Source organism: Acomys russatus, chromosome 2, assembly GCF_903995435.1.
Source record: "Acomys russatus chromosome 2, mAcoRus1.1, whole genome shotgun sequence".
NCBI lineage: Eukaryota > Metazoa > Chordata > Mammalia > Rodentia > Muridae > Acomys > Acomys russatus.
In genome coordinates, this window is record NC_067138.1 from 43,070,234 (window position 1) to 43,093,409 (window position 23,176).

The following is a 23,176-nucleotide window of genomic DNA, read 5'->3' on the forward strand; positions in this document are numbered from 1 at the left end:
GGTGACTTATTTGCATTGTATAATTTAATTCACATTGGATTTTGAAATTTTTCCAACTACAGATAAAAATTAAATTCTTATAAATTATCCCTTCCTTTTGGACACTAAGTTCAAAGAAATCCAACTCTTAAAATCCCTAGCCACCATCTCCTCTTTCTTATGTTGGCTGTAAAGATTTCTAGTACAAGTTTTAAAAAATAACTCCTCCTACATTGTCTATGTTTCAAATCTCATCTCCTAAACACATCTTTTATAACACCAACAGAATTATCTCCCTAAATATGCCATACTGCTCACTTTGTGACTTAGGAAGGATGAGCAGGTAAAGTCAAATAAATGAACAAATAAGAAGAAGGAATACTGCACTGCTGGAACATGGCTGCTTGGAGGGCAGTACATGGGTGCTTAGCTACCAGCCATGCAGACATAGGCTAATTATTTGCTGAAGCCCCAGTAAGTATGACAACAGCATCGACAGTTATTGAAGCAGCACTGGGTGCACACCAGTCCAAAGGACTCCCCACTAGACAGATGAGAAAACAGCATAGAGTCACAGACATTAAATTGTTCAGGTCCCCAGCCAGCTGAGGCAGAGGCCTTCAATCATTCTGTTTTATGGTTTCACAGCAGGAAAATACTCCTCATCCTGTAGGGTGGGGACCATCAAGTGAGCGGCACAGATCGGCACATGAGAAGCGCTCGTACTTGAACATCTTTGTGAACGCCCTTACTTCTTAGGTTTTTACTTGGATCAAAGCCCTGAACCTGGCCAGGTTCTTTTCTTAAACCCCGCTGCTTCTTACTATTCTTTGTCTTCTTATGTCTAGGCCAAGACCTATATGTAATGAATTCCTATTTCGAAGCACAGACTTTTTCCACGTCTCAGTTATTCCTTCAATGTATACACATTTTATTTCTTTTCTTTTTCCTTTTTAAAAATTATAATTTATTCATGCTACAACCTGATTGTTGTCCTCTTACTTGTAACTTCCTGTTCCTCCCTCCCTCCCTCTTTCACCCTATTCCCCTCCCCTAGGCCTCTGACAGAAGGTGACCTCCTCCCCAAGCCTATGACCACAGCCTATCAGGTCTCATCTGGATAACCTACTTCCCCTTCCTCTGTGTGTGCCAGGCCTTCCCACCAAGGGGAAGTGATCAAATTGGGGGCACCAGAGTTCATGTCAGAGGCAGTTCCTGCTCTCCCCACAACTGTGGTGGAGAATGAGCTGTCCTTTGGATGGATCTGAACAGTGGGGCTAGGTTTACTGCATGCATTGTCCTTGGTTGGTACAACAGTTTGTACAGGGCCCCCTGGATCCAGATACACCAGCCTTGATGATCTCCTTTTGGGGCTCCGGAACCCTCTGGGTGCTTCCATCCTTCCATTTTTCAATACCACTCTGACCTTGAGACCAGCAACAAGTCCCTGTATCTGTCCCCATCCCCTACTCAGTGGAGTCTCTCAGAGGACATCTATGTTGGGCTAATATCCACTAATAAGTGAATATATACCATGTGTGTTTTTCTGTGTATGGGTTACCTCACTCAGGATGATCATTGAACCTAGGAACAACCTAGATGTCCCTCAACTGAAGGATGGATAAAGAAACAGTGAAAGAATGGTACATTTACACAATGGAATATTACTCAGCTATTAAAAACAAGAAAAGCTTGAAATTTCCTGGCAAATGCATGGAACTAGAAATGTATGCACATTTTAAATACTGGCCATGTTCTGCCTTCTCTGCAGGTCCTTTAGTGTCAAAGCTACTGCTCCAAGACTGTAGGTGTCCCTGACTGATTGACTGGTCTAGCCTGTCACAGTGGCTGCCTAATCCTAGCTTGGTTTTTCACCATTTGAGGACGCATTTGCTTGCTTCATTCAGATAGGAGTTCTTAGTGAACCTGAATCAAGATACTCATGCTCTGTTTCGACTGCTGAGGACTTGCCTGGTTTTAGTACTGCAAGGCCGGAGTCTGTAGAACCTGAATGCACAGCGTAAGGCAAGTCCTGCAGATGATCTGTGGGCCACGGCTAGATAGTTAAGAATGCAGGTTTATTCTTATAGACGAATCTTTAATAATTACTTCAGACTAACCTGAAATTCTCAGTATGTTTCATCTCTAATCTAAGATTTTTTTTCCTTCCTTCATCCCTGTGTCCGTGATGAAGACTATTTTGGACCTCCCCCTCCAAACACCCAAATTTTCAGATGTTCAAGCAGGTAAAATGGCACAGTATTTGTATGTAACCTGCATGCATTGTCCTATATATTTACAATAAATTTTAGATTACTTTCATCAGCTGATATGATATAAATGCTATCTAAATAATTGTTATGGCTTAACGCTGTAATGACAAGAGTCTGTTTACGATCAGTACAATAGGTACAGTGTTTATCAAAATAGTCGTGCTTTACACTTGGCAGAGATTAAGACTGATGCTTAGATCTTAAAGGGTGTATTTTTCTGGTCACTGTATTAAAATCTTTTATTGACTTGGTAGTAGAATACTTTGAATGCTTGAGCAATTGTTTTTAAAAATATAGCAGCAAAAAAGATGAGCAGTTGAAATGCTTCTGGAAAGCGCTGGGTAGGAAGGAAGAAAAAACAAAACAATCTTAGCCTGTATTAAACAGTCTTCATGAACACGCTGCTGGATCTGTTCCTTTGTTTCATAAACTGCACATAATTATAGCATGCAAAACCTTTACATATTCTTGCTATGAAGGATTTAAAAATATCTGCTCCAGATTTTCAAAATAAGTTTCTCATGTACAGTAATTATCTCATATAAAATGTGCAAAGCTTAAGATAATCAATTTAAATTTAGATTGTCTCTCATAGGGTTGATTTTGACAGTGGTATAGTATTGCCCCAGAATATTTCCTACTAGTGCACTTGACTTCACACAACATTTTGGATAAATTATTAGAAAAAATATTTTAGAACCTTGGAACAACATTCCTCATTCGTACACAGTTGGTTATTGAAATAAACCTCTAAGCTCTGTAATAGGTGGCGGGTTTCTGCTAGAACTGACACGTCACGCCAAAGGATGATACTATAGGGAAAAACTTATGGCTCTGTAGGAGCCAGATGTAGTGGTACACATCTGCAATGCTAGGTAAGCAAAGAGATCAGCCAGCTATGGCTGTATAACTAGGATAGAGACAGGTTGAGCTACATGGTTTGACCTAGTCTCAAAATATTAAGGACTGGGGATGGAGTTCAATGGTAGACCCATGGTCCTGGTTCAATCCCTAAAAGGTCAACTGTCATAAGAACTCAGTGTATATTCCTGTCATCCCGGATACTTGGGAAGTTGTGTCAAGAGGACTGTAAATTTTGGATCAACTAGGCATATTAGATAAGCCACAAAGATAAGGACTCTGTGTGAAAATAAAGAGTAAAGTGGTGGAAAGCTATGCTTGGAATTTCCAGGACAGATCTTTCTCTCTTCACTTTTTGGAAAGGGTCCTACAGATCTGGATCTGGCTGCAGTTGAATGTCTGTAAACCTACCGTTAGGAGGCACAGTAAGGAAGGACACAGATTCAAGGTCAGCTTGAGCTATATGGTAGACAATCTCAAGGAGCAAACAAAAAACAAAGACAAAGCAATGAATGGTGGCACATGCCTGTAATCCAAGCAACTGGAAAGTGGAGACAAGAGAATAAGTGATCAAGGTTGGCTTTGGTTATATACTGAGTTCTACACCAGACTGGGGTACATGAGATCCTGTCTCAAAAACACAAACCAAACGAACCAACCAACCAACCAACCAACCAACCAACCAACCAACCAACCAATCAAACTCATAGAATGTCCTATCTGGAGTATAGTCAGTAACAAAGCACTTGTCTACTATGTGCAAGGTCCTGAATTTGATGTTTAGCGCCAAGAACATACATCACTGATAATCAATACTATAAAATTACAGCACAGCAATCCAAGAAAATAGCTTTGTAACCATTATTACTAAAAAGACTATGTATTGATTTATAAATAATTCATATCAATTAAATACATCTATGAACTCTAATAAAATAGGTAATGAATTTAGTCTAATAATAAATAAGTATGGGATAATCAGTTTTACTCATAACTAGCTGAAAACCGAAGGGTAAAGTTGCTAGCTTTTAATCTATCAGATGGCAAAAATTTAAAAACAATACAAAATGCTGGCAACTGTACAAGAACAAAGGCCTTCTTATGTACTATTTTGTAGGTTAAAGTTGGTGTTGTTTTTGTTGTGAGCAGTTTATCAATATTTAACAACATTTAAAAAAACACACACATTCATAACCAGAAGCAAAGCAATCATGAGTTCAAGGCAGGCTTGAGCTACACAGCGAGCCTGAGGCTGCCTGATTTAGATACAGAGAACCTGTCTCCAAACAAAACAAAGCAAGAGTAGCACATTTCTTTGACTCAACCCTTCCACTGCCATGAACTGAACTTAGAAATGAATTCAAGACATACCTAGAAGGCTGGAGATGAGGCTCATTAAGGGAGCATTGGCCTTTTCTTGTAAATGTAAGGCTTTGGGGTTTGATCACATGCACTTAAAAGAAAGGCCTTCACAGAAATTAGATAACAGCAATTTATTTTTAGGGTGGAAATAAACGAAAATAATTTAGCTGCTTGTTGAGAGATGACTGGTAAATGGAGCCATGGAACATTTAAAACACAGACTTCTATGGTTCTTTGAGGAGAATAATATTCACTGGGATATCAGTAAGAGATATTAAGAGGGCAGAAAGAAAGATGCTGTTGATTCATCTGAAATATGGAGTGAAAGTTAGGTCCTGCATTTTTAGACATATATGCATGTACATATTTTTATGAAAAAACACATAAGAAATTAAGAAGCAGTTATACTAGGAGAGGGCTTGGGTGTGGATTAAAGGAATATATGGAATAAGGGAATGTTATGTTCTTCTGAACTCTTTGAAAATTATAATTATGACCACTGATTTTTCTTCTTCCTTCTCCCCTCTACTTCTTTTCTCTCTCTCTTTCTCCCTCTCTCCTTCCCTTCTCCTCTTCTTCCTCCTCCTTTTATGAAATGTGGGTTATAAAGCCCAGAGCCTTTTCCATGCCTTATTCCTTCCCCTCAATCTAAACAAAGTGCTTTCATACTGAGCAACAAACTCAGCAATATTTTTTCTTCAATGGTATTATTCATAAAGCAAAGCTCCTCCAGTATCATGCTAGAGTAGAAACTCTCAAAGACCTGAGCCTTCCTTTATTTCTGGTCTTGTTACCAATGAGAGCAGGTTCACACCAGTTTGCCTTGTATTAAGCTGGGGATGTAGTTCTATTTCTATGGTGTATTTTCCACTTGCCATTTTTTATATATTCAAATACATGCCTGATATAGTGTGACAAGTTTCCTAACTGACACATTTTCCCCTCAATCTAAAGCCAGGTGCAACAGCTAGTGTCCATCCAGCTTTGTTCAGCTCGGCAAACATTTTGGATACTCTTAGTTCCATGTTCAGACCTGATGATATTTGCAGAATGGAAGAAGAGGTGATGTAGAGACGACAGAAGAGAATAGTGTTACAACACAGCAGCATCACTTCTGTTATACTACCAGTCAGAAAAGCAGAAGCTGAAACTGTCCCTTTAAGAGGCCCCTCTGCCATCTGCCCATCTGCTCTCACTATTTCTCTTGTCCCTCATTCCCTATCTCTACACCCCACAGTTTTCTCCCAGGTCCTTCTTGAATGCAGTCCAATGCCCACCTTATTTTATTCATTAACACTCCCTGATTTCTTGCCATTGCCGAACACAATGTTCTATATAAAGTCCTGTTCTATTATTTCATTTTCTACTTTAAGACCCATATGATCCAGCATTAGCATCATCAGTCTATGAGTGCATTGCATGCCCGAGTGCCAGGTACTTGTGTAGAACTTGGGTCTGTTAGTTATAACTTTGTACCTTATAATTAAATTTGGCTTGTGTAATACACAACAGCTCTATTGTATTTGTTTTTAGTTAGGATAGCTACAGTGGTACAAAGTTATATCAAATGGCTCAGGTGAACACTGGTATATATTAAGTGCCATTTATTACTATGTGAACACTGGACTTTTCCTTCGAAAGAGGAGTACACACACTAAAAGGTTGAAACCACTGATGAGGGACAAGAATAAAATATGTGCAGCTATGACAGGAGGCAATAATACTGTGAGAAATGGGCCAGGAAACCTGGCCTTTAGAACAATTTGTGATGTTTTCTCTTACCTTGCAAATGATATGAGTCACATAGGTTTTCCTCAGAACTAACACTTCACAGATTATCCTCACTCAGTATTCATTAAAATAAAAACACTGTACATGGAGATTAATCAGCACCCGCACAACTAGCTTTGTATTCATGAACTCTTCTCAATTATGAGAATAGGTTGTGAATTCACCAGTTGCTAAAATCTTATGCATTTAAAAATTACAAGCAAGAGAAGGTATAACACAGACACTCTTGTAGGCCCACTGTCCCACTTATAACTCAGGGGTCGTCACCTATCCCACTGGGGCTTAGCAGAACTCCACTCACGTCATGTAGGTTAAAAATGTGCTCAGAGGCTCCAAGGAATGGTTGTGGAAGTATTCAAACTCTCTGCAGAGCTTCTTCCTCATCTCAGTGTCAATTTTGGAAACAGTGAGAGGGTTTGTTTCATTCGCCAGGAAGTTGCCGTACTCAGTGGTCTGGAGGTGGATTTTCAGATCTGAAAGGCAAAGGGCCCCCAAGTGAGTTAATGTGGAGATGTGTTTGTGGCAACTGTAAGGTAAAGATATATTTCCTGTCTTCTTAGACTTTAACATGGGTGCACACATTATTAGACTAGAGTGCCAATCTCTAAGGAAATGAAAAAGTCAGTGTGAACTCTGATATTTCAAATTACCTAAGAAACTTAGAATTATTTCACACAGCTAAAAGCAACCAAACTTTTAGACCAGAGCCCTTAATCTTGACTGTCAATTTAAGAGGATCTGGAATCAACTGAAAGTCCTCTGGGCTGGTCATCCTAAGAAGAGTTAGCCAGGGAGAGAAGGCTCTCTCCCAGAGCACACTGCACCTTCTAGCCGAAGCCCAAATACACAGAGATCTGAAGAAAACTGTCCCTTGCTTGACAGCTTCACTTTATACTGGAGAAGTGTGTCTATTCTGTTGCTGCTGTTGAGCACAACTGTTGTCATCCTGCCCACTCAGGATCAGGGGACTCTCCTTAAGGGCCACAGTGGGACTGCTGTTGCATCCAGTTTCATGGATGGACAGAGCAGCATCAGGGTAGTCGGCCTTTCTGTCATGCAGATGCACCCAGACCCCACGGGATGAAAGACATTCTAGTGAAACCTGATTGCAATATATAATCATTTTGTTAGTTCTCTTCTTCTACAGAGCCCTCTCTAAAGATGGCTTTATGTTGGCCAGTGTTGATCTTTTGAAAACAGTTGTTTGGGAAATTTTGAAATGCTGAAGTTCTATCCAACTTGAGGAAAGGAGAGACCGGTAATAGCTGACGTGGATACAGGGTGGGATGGGCAGCCATCATGGCTCGATTTCAGTGTCATTTAGTTATAGATGAAGAAGCTGAAGTCCAAGGGGTGTGTGTGTGGGGGATGATGCAGTTATTTGGAGGTTGTACTGAAAGTAGAAGAGAAGACATTGTACTCTACGAACCGAGCATCATTTCTGCACCATTTATTCCTTAAGTGTCAGTGGTTTGTGTTGACAGACAATTACACTCAATTCCAGATTCATTTTATTGATCTTCCTCGAAAATCCATGTGCCACATTTTTGTTACTGCTGATCCCACCCTGCTTTCTAGAATGTCATGAGTAAACTGGGATTCAAAGCCACGTTTAATAGACTTTAAAGCCATCTAAAGCTGTTGCTGTCAATCAATGCAATCATTATCACATACTCTGTAAAACCTCGATATTCTGAGACAAAATTTGAGAACACTTTACTAATATTTCTGGCATTAGCACCTGCTGTGTTTTGGGTATTTCCTATAGACTCATCTTTCTGAACACTGGGTCCTCAGCTGGTGGTGCTGTTTTCAGAGGCTGAGACTGTGGTCTTTTTAACAGACAAAGGATACTGGGAGTGGGCCTTGAAGTTGATATCCATCTCTGGTTCCGGTCTCTGCTTCCTGACCCACCAAAATATGAACAAGCCATGACACAAGTACAAGGGGCGGTGTCTAGACTGCTTTCTTCACTATGGTCTGCTGAACAGTTAAGTGAGAGATGTGGAAATAAAAAATACACCGACCATATGATTCAGTAACCCAACTACTGGATGCGTACTCAAAGGAACTGGTATCAGCACATTGATGAGATATTTGCCTGTCTCCCTCCCCTATTGCAATATTAATCACAATATTGAAGGTAGAGGAGCAACTCAGATGTCCATCAACAGATGTACAAAGAACTTGTTGGCTGAACACACGTGAAATACCATTCAGCCGTAAAATGAAGGGAATACTGTTACTTATGAAAATACAGATCAATCAACCCAGAGGACAGACCGTTAAGTGAAATAAGCCAGGCATAGCAGGGCAGGTCTGACATTATCTCACTCAGATGTGAAGCCTGAGAGGTAAAGACTAAAATGGTGATTGCAGGGACAGGAGTGGAGGGTGTTGGTGTTGAAGTGGTATTGGTTAAAAGATACAATGTAACCGGTAAAGGAACATATAAGATAGCTGTTGCAGGACAAGGTAACTAGTAAATAATGACAGATTCTATAACTCATACCATTAAGAGAATATGTTTTAAATGCTTTCACAACAAAAAGTATGTGAGGAAATACTTATGTTAATTTGCTTAAATGGACCACCCCATAATATGTAAGCACAGTTTTCAGAACATCATGGTAAACTGGGTGTGATGGTACATGTCTTTAATCCCAGAGCTGAGGAGGGGAGGCAGAGGCAGAGCATTCTCTGTTTGTGAAGCTTGGTCTCACAGTGAGGTCCAGGCCAGCCAAGGCTACTTAGTGGGAACCTCTATGTAGTAAAAAAAAAAAAAAAAAAAAACTCCATTAAAAACACTCCTATCCCTGGTAAACACCATTCTATTCTCTACCTCTATTATATGCTCCATTTTCAGGTTTCACATGTGAATGAGATAATGTCTAACCTGCCCTGTTCTGCCTGGCTTGTTTCATTAAACATTATGTCCTCTGGATTGACCTTACAGACAGGAGTAAGAAGCTTTAATGTTTTTTTTTTTTTTTTTTTTTTTTTTTTTTTTTTTTTTTTATCACAGTAGACTGATCACAGACCAAATCTGTGCTCAATATCCAGGCATGGTGCTACTCACCTGTAATCCCAGCGCTCAGGAAGGCAGAGGTAGGCAGGTCTCTGTGAGTCAGATTTGGGCCCAGGGGTCCCGCTCAAACTAAGGCACCAGCCAAGGACAATACAGGAGGTAAACTTTAAACCCCTTCCCAGATCTAGCCAATGGTCAGAATATTCTCCACAGTTGAGTGGAGAGTGTGATACAACTTTCTCACGTACTCTGGTGCCTCACATTTGACCATGTCCCCTGGAGGGGGAGACCTGGTGGCACTCAGAGGAAGGACAGCAGGTAGCCAAGAAGAGACTTGATACCCTATGAGAATATATAGGGGGACATAATCCCCCTCAGGAACAGTCATAGGGGAGGGGAATAATGGGAAAATGAGGGGGGGGGAGGAATGGGAGGATACAAGGGATGGGATAAACATTGAGATGTAACAAGAATAAATTAATTAAAAAAATTAAAACAAACAAACAAACAAACAAAAACAAACAAACAAAGTCAGCCTTGGCTACAAAGCAAGTCCAGGACAGCCAGAGCTACACAGATAGATCCTGTCTTGAAAAAAAAATCTATGTGCCATAGATTTAAGAAGTCTAGAAGGATTTTGAATGGTGATAGTATAATTCTATTATGTCTGCATGTCTGTACTCTTGGCACTTAGGGGACTGATGACAGTCTAGGCTACATAGCAAGACACTGCACAAACCAATTAACTAAATAAATAACAATATGTGTCTGCGTTTATGTCAGTTACATTGCTTGTAACTATGACAAAATACCTGACAAAAGCAACTTGAATAAAAATGGTTTATTTTGGCTCATGGTTTAAAAGGGGATAGAGAGCTGAACAATGGCTCAGCAGTTAAGAGCTTTTGCTGTTCTTGCTCAGAACCAGGATTCAATTCCCAGTGCCCTCATGAGGGCTTACAGTGGTCCCTTACTCCAGCTTCAGAGGCTCTGAGGATTTCTGTGTTCACCTATCTGTATATCACCTATCGACATAAAACAAAATGTGTAAATGTTTTAAGAAGAAGCAATAGCGTCCATATGATAGGGAAGCAATGACGGAGGCAAGCAGGGTGAGACATCTGCTTTAAACTGCATCTCCAGTTAGGTATTAGAAAGAGATGCTGTATTCAGTTGGCTTCTTCCACTCACCGTCTTTTATTCTGTCTGGGATCCACTCAGTGGACAATACTACTCCCATGAAGAGTGGGTCTTCCCTCCTCACCTACGTCTCCCCGGAAACACCCTTAAATATACTTTCCTATATCTTTCAGTTGACTCCAAGTCCTGCCAATTTGACATTGACGATTAGAGCATCATAAGGAGATAGATATAATCAACAAATAGCAGCCCGTAAATACTCATAATGCTTACATTTTTATGTGTCAGTTCAAATCAAACTTAATTTATATAAAATATGTACATCATAATTACAAATTTCAATGTGTAAAAAAAAAAAAAAAAAAAGACTGTAGGAGACCAGAAGAATTGAAGCTGAAGAAATAGGCACAGAGAAGGCTTGTTACCTTTACCCTGAGGCTAACAGGGAGCCAATCTGAGCTAGGAAAGCATGGCTCTCACAGCTGAGGGAAGATGTGGTGCTTGATGGGTTGAGACATGGGGCATGGAATTCTTCTTCTTCAGTGTTTTGAGTAGATTTTGCATCAAAGACACTTTTTATCGAATCAATTAATGTTTTAAACTCAAATTTAAGCAATTACACTCCATGCCATGCCTTGTTTGGCCGTCATTTTGGTCGTGCAGATTTTCCTGTAATTTTGCAGTTTGTATTTTCACTACCAAAGATTATTTGCCAACAGAAGCGACACAAGTGATGCTATTTCTTTGAAAACCATGATATTTTGCTCAGTGACATATGTTTGTTCTAAGCTAAATAACGTTCAAACCCTTTCTCTGCCAATGAGAGGTTGCAGTAAAACATCTTTCTTCCAGACTTTGGAGGAATCTTGGAACGTTGAAGCCCTGGAAAATGGAATACAAGACCTTTATCTTTCCCTAGCACCAGCATTATCCAACAGACATGACCCAACAGCATACTGCCATTTTATTAGCAGAGGTGGTATGCCAAGAAGCCTGTTCTTCATTAAATGAGGAAATAGGGTGTTTGACAGAATGTGCTATCACTACATACTAAGTTGATGTGATAGGCTGTAAACGGTAACGGAATAAAGGAAATCTGCTAGGTTGTTTGAGTGAATGGAAGAGTGTCGCACAGAGTGGCGTGTCTCTAGGTATGCCTGAGTGCGTCTTTGTGGTCAGACTGTAAAACACTTCTATTGAGGTTGAAGCTACCTCAATAAAGGGGGTGATTCAAAGCCAAGTGGTTAGTGAATGAGATAGTACCTTCACCATTACCTTCTGTTCTTTGATTGGCCCATATTTTTGGAAATTCATTTTATTTTTGTGGAGCTTGCTGTTTGGACCTGCTTCTAAAATTCAAAATTGAGAGCTGGGTGTGCTGGTACACATCTGTAATCCCAGTACTCTGGAGGCTGAGGCTGAGAGATCAAGAGTTTGGGACCAACTTGGGTACTGAGGGAGATTCTGACTCAAAGAACAAACAAAAAGGAACATCTCTCTTCTCTCCTGGAGGTTATCCAAGGAGGCACCTTTAGACACACTTGTCATCCAGGGTCCTGCTGTTACAATAGAACCCTTTGCATTTTCCAACTCTCTTCAGTGATGATCTTAAGGAGACATGTTGATATTTCTCAATTCTGTTTCCTGATCCAGAAAATATTAGAAAGCTTGCATGACTTGAGCACACACACCCACAAATGCACGTACTCATGCACACATGCACACATTCACACATGCACGCACACTGCTTCTAAGCCATAAAGATGGGAGGAGACCACAGCCAAGCTCATGTAGCATGCACTGACCCATTGTGTCTTCTATGCCAAGATAGGCTGGTAGTCCTTCTAACTGTGAGATTCACTAAGACTTCTTTCTTTAAGGTGTGTATTGAAGGAGAGAAACCTGTTCTTTAGGATTGCAAGTGTGGGATCGGAACGGTCTAGTGAGAGAACAGGTGATGTTAGTTCACTAGAAGAGCAACCACCTCGTGCAGGAGCTTAATTGCTGCCAGCTGAAAAGATCCGTGAACAGACTCTGGGAGGAGATATATAAATGAGCCCAGAACTGGTGGCAGGGCTGATTGGAGACTGTGGATAGATTTGGTTGTTCCTCGCTGCCCTTCAAGACTCTCCTAGAGAAACTGCTGGAGGGAAGGCTTCAGAGCTCCGGCTCCTGCTGAGGCTCTGGGGTCTGGTTACCCCAGGTTCCAGTGAAAGAAATCCTGCAGTTCTCGACCAGAGATCGTTCCTTGGAACTGATATCCTTAAGGTTTTGTTATTGTGTCCATTAATCCACATTTCCTGTTTTGGTTAGTCGGGTTATAATTGACGTAGGCTCGGTCACTAAGTTGTTAATAAAATATTTTGGTTAAGAAAATTGAGTCTACTGTGTATGTTAGACATTTTGTCAAAAATTAGAAAGGTAATTAATATATATATATATATATATATATATATATATATATATATATATATATATATATATAAAATCAGGCACTTCTTCCTCTAGTTTGCTAACTTAATATTATTCATATGGTATTAAAACTTCATAATTCTTTTTTGGTGCTTTAGTACATCACATGTTCCCTCTTGCTCTTCCTCCTTTATTCCCTCTTTCCTTTCTCTCCCCTACTCTCCCTTTCTTCCTCTTACTCCTCTCGCCCACTGTCCCTCTTTTGCTTCCTCCTTCCTCCTTTTCTAGGGTCTTAGGGATTTGCAAATATAGGTCAGGCTAGCTTTGAACTCAAGATCCTTCTGCCTCAGCCTCCCAGTTGCTGGAATTAGGCATTCCCTGTATCTCTTCACAGACTTCCACTCCCACCTTTCCTTGTGTAGGAGACTCATCTGACACTCAGATTCTTGTGTCAATCTATTAATTGATTTTTCTAGGCTCTTCACTATTAATGAACTTTTGGTGTAAAGTTTACTCTTTGTTTTAATCTTGTCATGTTCTTACAAGTGGCTTGTAAGAGCGCTTGGTGTTATAAGTAATTTAAAACAAGATTTATAGGATGTGTAGAGTGTCTTGCTGCTAGTAAGATGATTTTAAAGTACATCATCTCTTAGCTTTTCATTGACCCCTCATTTTATAGATGAAGAAATTGAGGCCCAGAGAGGTAATATGTTCATGGTTTCCATGGCAGCAGGTCTGTTGCATGATTCTGGTCCTCACCCAGCATCCTGTTCAGCATCCTGACCTTCAGAATCAGACTCTCAAGGCACCTCGACATTCTCTGCAACCACACTTCACCTCACGTCCGGGGATTGCAGTGCTACTGCCAGACTGTTTCTCTTGCCCTTCGCTTTCTTGGAAGTCACTGGCTTCCCCGACTACCCAGAACGTTTATCTGTTTTAAGTCTTCCTTCAAAGCCGTCTCAATGAGTATTCCTCACTACTATTTTTCAAGCCTGATTACTTTTCATGTGTAGATTGTAATCTTTTTATATTTTTAATTTTTAGTGATTTTTTTTCCCTTACCAATGACATCTGGAGCTAGATAGTCACTTAGGTACTAAATAGTCATACCATTCTTCTTATTCTTCATGGCACTTAATTCAAATTTCATCACACGTATGACACTCAAACATTCAATTTAATTTGTGATTAAAATCTGGCACCAGAAGATCAGTATACTGCTCCATTAAGAAGTGTTCATTATAAAGGGTTCAAATTACTTTTTATTTTGAAAAAGGAACTTGCCTAGGCTGCCTTTAAACTTTCCAATCTCCTGCCTCAGCCACCCAAGTGCCAGCAATGCAGACATGTGGCACCACGCAGCCTGTTTACTTTCTTATTCTCAGGAGTGTGTGTTTCCAAAGTCAGTTCTCTCTGAAGTAGAATAGAACCAACAGTCATATGCCAAATTCCAAGAACCCAAACCTGGAAATGAATGACATTTCAGGACTTCTGGTTTAAGGAAGAAGGAAATCTGAATCTTATTGTGTAGGCAAAGCAGTTCAGAGATAGATTCAGAAAACGTCTCTAGGTATTTCGGATCCTTCCTTGAGCTGGAGATGAACCTGAGAGATAAACTATACGTATCAGACAAGGAAGTTCCAAAGTAGAAGACTCTACAGCTTACTTTAATGCCCAGAGCCAGGAAGTGTTACAGACAGCCTGGATTTTGAAACAGCCTTAGGCTCCAGGAGGCTGGAGAGGGAATAGCATAAGGTGCACTTCCTGCCCACAAGAGGCTTATGCTTAGAAGTAAAGTGCTTGCCTGGCATGTTTTAGCATATTGCAGGACTTGGATTCAAGTCCTAGTATTGTTAAACACACACACACACACACACACACACACAGAGCGTAAAATAGCTTACACACTGGTGTCTTATTTCTTCATGAGTTAACACTTTGGTCTGTACAGGAGGAAAGAGAAGTGAGGTCAATGTCCTTTGGCAGAGTGATACATGCAAATGTCATAGATGCTGCACGGGATTGGGTCCACTGCAAGTTATGGATCACAAAGCTGAAACTTGCCAATCCCATGTAGCCAGGGACAGAGTAGCCATGATTTGAAAAGAGGACTCAAAAAGAAGCAGACATTCTCCAGGAAAATCAGATGAAGGGAATTTGTGATTAAAGGGATATGTCTAAAATAGTTAAAATGTTTCTGTTCGAAACTTGAAAGATGGCAGCCAGAGGTCAGCTGACATTGTTTTGGTCTAGTTGAAACCACTGGTGTGCTTCAGAACAGCGACAAGGTTGGGTATATTTTCTAAATACAAAACAAATGTAAGTGCTAAAATGTGAAGCACAAATCATGTGGAATGATTCAGAGAAAAGTCTTTGGAATAAGAGTCTTTTGTATATTTTTATTCCTTTTACAGAATTTATTCTTTAATTGTGTGTGTGTGTGTGTGTGTGTGTGTGTGTGTGTGTGTGTGTGTAGGGAAACCCTTTAATATTTCTTATCTACCATGTGCACATACCCCACCACTTATTCTTGTCTTCAAGTATAATAATTGTATTTAGTTTCTTTTAAATCCTTAGACATTATTTGCATCTAGATAATCATATAAACATATGTCACAAAATCTGTCACCTTTGAAGAGGCTAAGACATATCATGCTCTACACAGCTGTCTCTTTGCTTAACTCATTTCATGTGCCTTGCTGATCTTCTCACTTCTTGGAGTTTATGACTTTGGTTTCCATTTTTTTCAGCTATAGAATAGTCAATTATAAGAATGTCCCCAATCTTATTTTTTTTTACCTTTCCTACAGACAGATATTTGATTGTCTTAGATGATAATGTTCCTTATAGGCCCTGGCATATGAATCACTGGTCCCCAAGATGGCGGGTGGCATTGTTATAGGGAGCTAAGGAGACGTGTCCTTGCTGAAGGAAGTACTTCACTGTTGGTGGAATTTAGGGTTCAAAGCCTTGGTGCTTCCTATTTGGTGTTCAAAATGTAAGTTCTCCATTTCTGTTCTAGCTGTCATGCCTCTACTCTGCTATCATGGACTCATCTCTCTGGAAATAGAGGGTAAAATAAACCCTTCCTTCTATAATTTGACCTGGTCATGGCATTTTATCACAGCTATAGACAATTTACCACAGCTTCCATATTTTGCTGTTCCAAACAATAGTACAACGAAGACCATTTATATACATATCCTTTCACGTTTGCAAGCCTTTTGATAGGATGTGGAATTTCTAGGCAACGTTTTTATGTATTTGGAATTTTGGTGGGCTCTGCTCAACTACCCTATCTTGTTTTTCTAGTCATTTCATTGTCTAGAATGAGAGTCTTTTTAAGGTAGGAACTGTGTCTTACCCATGTTATTTCTTTGGCCTTAGCCAGAAAGTGTTTAATATATTTTGGCTGAATTAGTTCCTACTCAAAGGCACATTTGGAGAAAGACTTGAGTTCAAATTCCTTTCAGGAAACATAATTCTTAGGAATATGAAGTGGGCGTCTTGCATTCCTGTCTCATGTCTAGGAGACCAGTGTGAAAATCCAATCTAGAGTGCCAGCTCACACTTTCATTATGTTCAGCAAAGCTTATTTATTACTAAACTTCAGGTACTATTGTCTCCATCTTGTTGTTTTCTAAGAGGTAATATTTGCACAATTATTTATAATTGAAATTCTGAAAATAATGTGTTGGATTTAAAAATAGTAACAGCTTCCTTGTTTTGTTCCCAGGAAAGCCTGACTCACGGCGGTGCCATGATCAGTTCATACTTACATTAGTCAGGGTCAGACTTGGAATGGTTGAGTGTTTCTGACCACATTTGCCCAGTGCCCCTCATAAGCCAGCACAGTCCTCAATATGAAGACACCCTCATGTTTTCCTAGACAGTTATATTTTCTTCCTTCTAAATGTACCCTCAATACAACATGCTCTTTGTAAGTGATTCTATAACAGTCTGCTGCAGGAGATGTTAAAAAATGACAGGCTTTAAAACAGTGAAAGAAAAACCGATCTTTGCCAAGTTTGCTTTTCTTTTGCAAACTGCACCTGCTTCAGTGTAGTGCTGCGACAGCATAGTTTTACCTACTCCCCTTCGTCCTCAATTTCTATAGAGCATACTCTGCAAAAGTAAGCAGAAGCCCTTAAGTCCTTTGCTTCTGTCCCAGCAAATGCCCTTGATTGATTCTTAAGCCTGAGTTAGTGCAGAAGGTACTTATATATTTACATAAGCAACACATACATTGCTTCTCAGAGCTCTCTACTTCTTAACATCCTAGAAATGCACTAAGTAGGGCAATCTATAGTAATTATTTCTATTAACAAAACAGAGCTAACATCAAAACAGCATGGCTCTATCCATGGATCTGTGTGAGTGTGTATTGCTGGCGATGTTACCCAGAGCCTCATGCATGGTAGGCAAGTGGCAAGCACTCTCCCACTGAGCCATGTCTTACAGTATACACTATATACCTCTAAGCAGACATTTAGTGAGCAAACAGATACCAAGATCTCTGTTTGCTGTTGTTGGTACCCTGTGGTTGCTCATTCTAGGACTCAGGCATGGTTCAGAGGTTAAGAGCGCTTGCCGCAATTGAAGATGGCTATTTGTTGGTGCTCACCATATCAGGTGGTATACAACCCTCTATAATGGCAGCTCTCAGGCATCCGGTGCTTCCTTTTGACCTCTGTGAACACAGGCAGACATGCAGCACACACACACACACAGGTACACTAATGTACACACACACACACACACACACACACACACACACACACACATACAAATTCTTTAAAAGTTTTCTTATTTGGATATTTTTCTGGGTATTTCCAAATAGCCGTCTGGCACGCAGACTCACTTATGGTTGAAGGCAGTCCTTATAAACTCTCATGAGGTTCTGTTGGGTCAGCCCATCTTTCTGAGTTCTGAGTGTATAGATCTGGGATCTGAATAATTGAAGAAAATACATATCAAGAAGAAAGGTAGGAATCATGAGGTGTGATGATTATAAAGCAATGATGCATGCAGCAGGGTTTTTAAACTAGGATACAGGGATGCTTTCAGGTGGTTCACTATGACTTAGCATTGTTTGGGATGTTATGTTCATGGACACATGTATAGTCTCCCAAGAACCATTATCCCTGAGGTCTCCAAAAGGGTCTGAACGGGGCGTGGTGTTGCACATCTTTGATCCCAGCACTCGGGAGGCAGAGGCAGGTGGATTGCTGTGAGTTTGAGGCCAGCTTGGTCTACAAAGTGAGTCCAGGACAGCCAAGGCTACACAGAGAAACTCTGTCTTGAAAAACAAAAACAAACAAACAAACAAAAGAAAGAAAGAAAGAAAGAAACCAAATTATTCTAGGTGACTATTCTAGGCTAGATATATATTATATAAATTTCTTTCTTCTCTTCCCTTTCCTCTTTCGATAAAATATTTTGGTTAAAAAGAAAAAAACAAATTTATTTCATTTTAAATTATGTATACATGTGTGTGAGAGGCATGGGTATCTGTATGTGAATGCATGTGCTTTTAGAGGCCTGAGGCATCAGATGCCCCTGGAGCCAGCATTATTAGATGGCTGTGAACTGTCTGCCTAGTGTGGGTGCTGAAAACTGAATTCAGGTCCTCTGCAAGAGCCATATTTACTCTTAGCCACTGAGCCATCTCTGTGGGGGTAACTTTTAATTCTTTATTTGTAGCTTCTATAATTTCAAAATCCTATATTTATTTCTCTGACTTTGATACAACTTTTTTGGTTTCTCTCTGAGTTCTTTTGTGAGCAGTATGCCTTTGGTATCAAAGATATGTTCATTGTTGCTTGCATTTAAATTAGCATGCTTTTATTGTTTGTAGAGGCTTGACTCAAAACTAAATTTATGCAAATGGCTGACTTCTCTGTGAAGGAAGTTTTCTTCCCTGTGTTAAGGTCCCCCCCCCTTCACTTTAATATATACAGACATTTCTATAAGCAATTAACATTCTTTTTAAAAAATTTTTTATTAATTTATTCTTGTTACATCTCAATGGTTATCCCATCCCTTGTATCCTCCCATTCTTCCCTCCCTCCCTTTTCCCCCTTATTCCCCTCCCCTATTACTGTTCCTGAGGGGGATTTCCTCCCCCTGTATATGCTCATAGGGTATCAAGTCTCTTCTTGGTAACCTGCTATCCTTCCTCTGACGAACTCTGATGCCTCATATTTGACCATGTCCCCTGGAGGGGGAGACCTGGTGGCAATTAACATTCTTTAATCACCAAACTCCTAACTGAATATGCTCTCCTAAGAATTATGTATCACTGTTTGCAGTCAATAGAATTACTTATCATCTGAAAGATAAGTTTGTAAATAAATCAAAGGGCAGAGAAAGGCTGATCCCTCCTGGGGCACTGAACTCTGGCTGTAACTAGTCACAGCTATGCAACAGTGATCTCAGCTCCCTTCAGCCTTACAAGGAAGCCTGCAAAGTCACCTTCAAAAGATTTTTTAAAAATATGGTTTGTTTCCCCCCCACAAATGAATTCATTTTCTAAAGGATTTTTCCGTAGTGCTTACTTACTTCTTCTAGAATAATCTGGAAGCTTCTCAAAATGAATAAGCAAACATGTTTTTAAAATAAAAGTGGTCAGAGACGTACATTCTTTGTTAAGGTTTGAAAATGATCTGAACTAGGGGAACTTATAATTTACTGAATGCTTAGGTATTTTCTTTTTCTCCTTAGTAACTAAGTAGGAATTCTTTTTTTTAATTTTTTATTATTAATTTATTCTTGTTACATCTCAATGGTTATCCCATCCCTTGTGTCCTCCCATTCTTCCCTTCCTCCCCTTTTTCCCTTATTCCCCTCCCCTATGACTGTTTCTGAGGGGGATTACCTCCTCCTGTATATGCTCATAGGGTATCAAGTCTCTTCTTGGTAACCTGCTGTCCTTCCTCTGAGTGCCACCAGGTCTCCCCCTCCAGGGGACATGGTCAAATGTGAGGCACCAGAGTCCTTGAGAAAGTCATATCCCACTCTCCACTCAAGTGTGGAGACTGTTCTGACCATTGGCTAGATCTGGGTAGGGGTTTAAAGTTTACCGCCTGTATTGTCCTTGGCTGGTGCCTTAATGTGTGGATGGGAGGATGTCCAAGGCTCTGAGGTTTTGAGACACCAGGTCACCAACTTAGAGGTAGCAGAGGTCAAAGTAACTTTAACCCACAGTGGGTCCGATGTCCTCCTGGCTTTTCTTTTTCACTTGCCCTTCAGTTAAAGGCAAATCTCAAACAAATTCTCAAATCAATACTGAAAAACTGGAACTAGACAAAAATCTCTCTCAGCCCCAAATAATAACTGTTTCTTTCTTTCTCCATAGACTCTAAGCAGGCTGGTGAAGGCTCTTGCCAAATATTACTTATAATTATGTGGCTAAAACTAGATAGGGTGACAAAGAAAACACAGTATTTTAAAGCATAGTTACTACAATATCTTAAAAGTGTGTACAAAGTGCTTTTTATTGAGACATTACAAGTCAAGTTAAAGAGTGAACACAGCATTTTCTCTAATTGCAAGCCATAGGAACACTAATATACTTGAAAACATCTGTGAGAACTTCAGGGGACATCTTTGGGGTTCTGGGTGTCAGAGTTGCAGGTTATGCTTATACCAACTGCCATGGTTTATCCCCTGCACTCATAATGGAAGGAAATGTTAAATCCCATCTACAGAATATGGAAAAACAGAGACCTTTCCCCCTCCTATCTGAAGTCTTGAAAGCACAGGCCTCTGGGCATCTGAATTCCAGGACTAAGAACCTTTTCAGGAGTCCTGCCCAGGAGATCACAGCCCCATTCCCTTCCTTCCAGAGAGCAACATCATTTAGGTTTGTTTCTTTTAATGGGGTGGGTGAGCAGCTTACCTTCCAGGGTCTCGCACTGCACTAGGTTGACATAGTCCTGCTGAGTCAAGAGGCTGGCTTTGCATCCTCGCACCAGGCCCTCCAGGTAGCCATGATCCACATTGAAGTGCAGCTCTGCAGTCTCAAGCATATTGCTCGGGCTGAAGCGGCTCTCAGTCTAGGCAGAAATAAAACACTGGCCCTGGTCCTGGAAAGTGTTGGTGTTGCAGTTGCTCAGCTGATAGTCAGGGTGCTACTGACTAGTTTGCTCCAGTTTCAGAGATGGTCAAGACAGGGGAGAACCTTGTTTTTACAGCAACAGTGAGTCAGCCAAGTGGTTTAAGTGTACCCTGGTGGAGGGTGGGTGTTCAATACCAGGAGGAGAGGAGGTGAGAGGAGGGGTCTGGCGTCTTTTCTCTCCCACAGTCCAAGGTCATGTCTAGTTTTGCAAATGAGGGACTTCTGACACCAGAATACTGTGTAAATATACCTTCTCCACCTCTGAACTTTAATTATAAGTTACATCTCTTCATTTTTTTGAGGACTGTTAGTGTGAACAAAAGTTTCTTTTTAAACCAGTGAAAAATACTGGGTGGGACGGCTCATGCCTTTAATCTTAGCACTTGAGAGACTGAAGCAGGAGATTTGCCATGATTTTGAGGACAGCTTGTGTTCCAGAGTGAAGCTCTTGTTTCAAAAGTATAATAAGGAAAAAGCGTTAAAACAAACAAAAAGACCAAATGTTTGCAGACAGAGGAGATAATTCTGTACTATAGTGAATTTGTTAAACAAATTAGTAATACCTTGAAATTGTCAAGGGCTGCAGTTCACTCTTTCTTTCTTTATTTTTCTTTCTTTGCTCCCTCTTTCTTTCTTTCTTTCTTTCTTTCTTTCTTTCTTTCTTTTTTCATTTTTTTGTGAGTCAAGGTTTCTCTGTGTGGGCATGGATGACCTGGACTTGCTTTGTAGACCAGGCTGGCCTTGAACTCACAGAGATCCACCTGCCTCTGCCTCCTGAGTCCTGGGATTAAAGGTGTGTGCCACCATGTCCATTTGCCATCTAATTCTTAACCAGTCTAGAAGCACAGGCTCATAATTACATAATAATAAACCACCACCTTTGTACAGTTTGGCAGATGATATTGCACTGTTTATTTTCTTTTTTCTTTGGTTACTTTGAGACAGATACTAGGAGTCCCAAGTCACAGATAATGAATCAGATTTCAAAAGCCATGAGGCAGCTCAGAAAGCACAGTTGGCATCACAGAAGACATTAATGACGTGGACACTTAATGACTGAGTTTCATGCTCCAAAAGCATTACTTGTTCTCCCAATATATTTAGTTCACAAACTTATCAAATGTCTTCAGCATGACTTCTTGGGTAGGTTTTTCTATATATTCTGTCAATTGCTCACAGTGATTTACGGTTTTGGAACTTCTCCAGGCTTCCTCAGTATTTCCAAACTGACCAGGAGCTGAAAATCCAATTGATATAAAATCTGCTGTATTTTTTTTTAAACCACAGAGAATCAATCTTAGCTTTACACAGTGCCCATGTCTGAATGTCTGCAACCGATGTGAGATCAAGGTTCTTATTATATAACCACAGTCAGCTCTCTCACAATTCCACCATCTGAAAACATCCTCAATGTGTTTTTATCATGAATCATGTGAGCTTACCTATCATTCTCATAGGTCTGAAGTTGCATGTATGTTGTCATATTATATAGTTAAAATGGATAGAAATTTACAAATAATATATGAGAACAAAGTTTTTGTCATTTTATTATGTTTCATTTTGCTTGAGGTTATTATATCTATTTTATCTGTATGGTAATTCTTCTCTATTCATTCATTCTTTTTATCAGTCCCTGGAACATGCTGGGCAAACTATACCAATGAGCTACTCCATTGACCCAACAGGGAAACATTCCATCCAACAGTATCTCTCCTTGGTCTCCTCTGCTAGGAGCATTTATCCCATGAAAATAGAAAAAAAAAAAATAGACATCTTGTTTTAGCGTTTAAAAACTTAAAAAGGAATTATATGTATGAATATATTCCTATTCACATGAACACATACACATGTATGTATGCACATCTGGTGAGTGCATGCAGGTGCCTGAGTAGGTCAGGAGAGACATCAGATCTGCTGGAGCTAGAACTACAGGCAGTTGTGAAGCACCTGATGTGGATGCAGGGACCTGAAACCTAGTCCTGTGCCAGGGCAGGATATGTGCTTAAACTCTCGCCTCCACTGCAGTCACCGCATCTGCAAACTTCTATCTGAATCAGAAAAGCAAAACAACAAAACAAAAACAACCACAAAAATATTCACCTTCTGTAGAGCAAATGAAGGTCAGGTATAGGCTGTCATTCTAGGTTTATTTCAAATATACACTGTTGTTGACTATGATCATCACGTTATACACGAGCACCCCAGAAC

At 40.1% G+C, this 23,176-nt stretch overlaps 1 protein-coding gene across 1 annotated transcript in view; it reads right to left on the reverse strand.

Annotated features, from left to right (window-relative positions):
- Positions 1 to 20,988, reverse strand: part of Atp6v0d2 (ATPase H+ transporting V0 subunit d2) — a 44,050-nt gene extending 23,062 nt beyond the window's left edge. Inside the window, exons 1-2 of the mRNA XM_051160636.1 lie at positions 20,750 to 20,988; positions 6,568 to 6,739 (exon numbers count right to left, since the gene is read on the reverse strand). Of these exons, the coding sequence (XP_051016593.1) occupies positions 6,568 to 6,739; positions 20,750 to 20,879 (302 nt within the window). The 5' untranslated portion in view covers positions 20,880 to 20,988. The remainder of the gene's footprint in view (positions 1 to 6,567; positions 6,740 to 20,749) is intronic.
- Between the last annotated feature and the right edge of the window lie 2,188 nt (positions 20,989 to 23,176).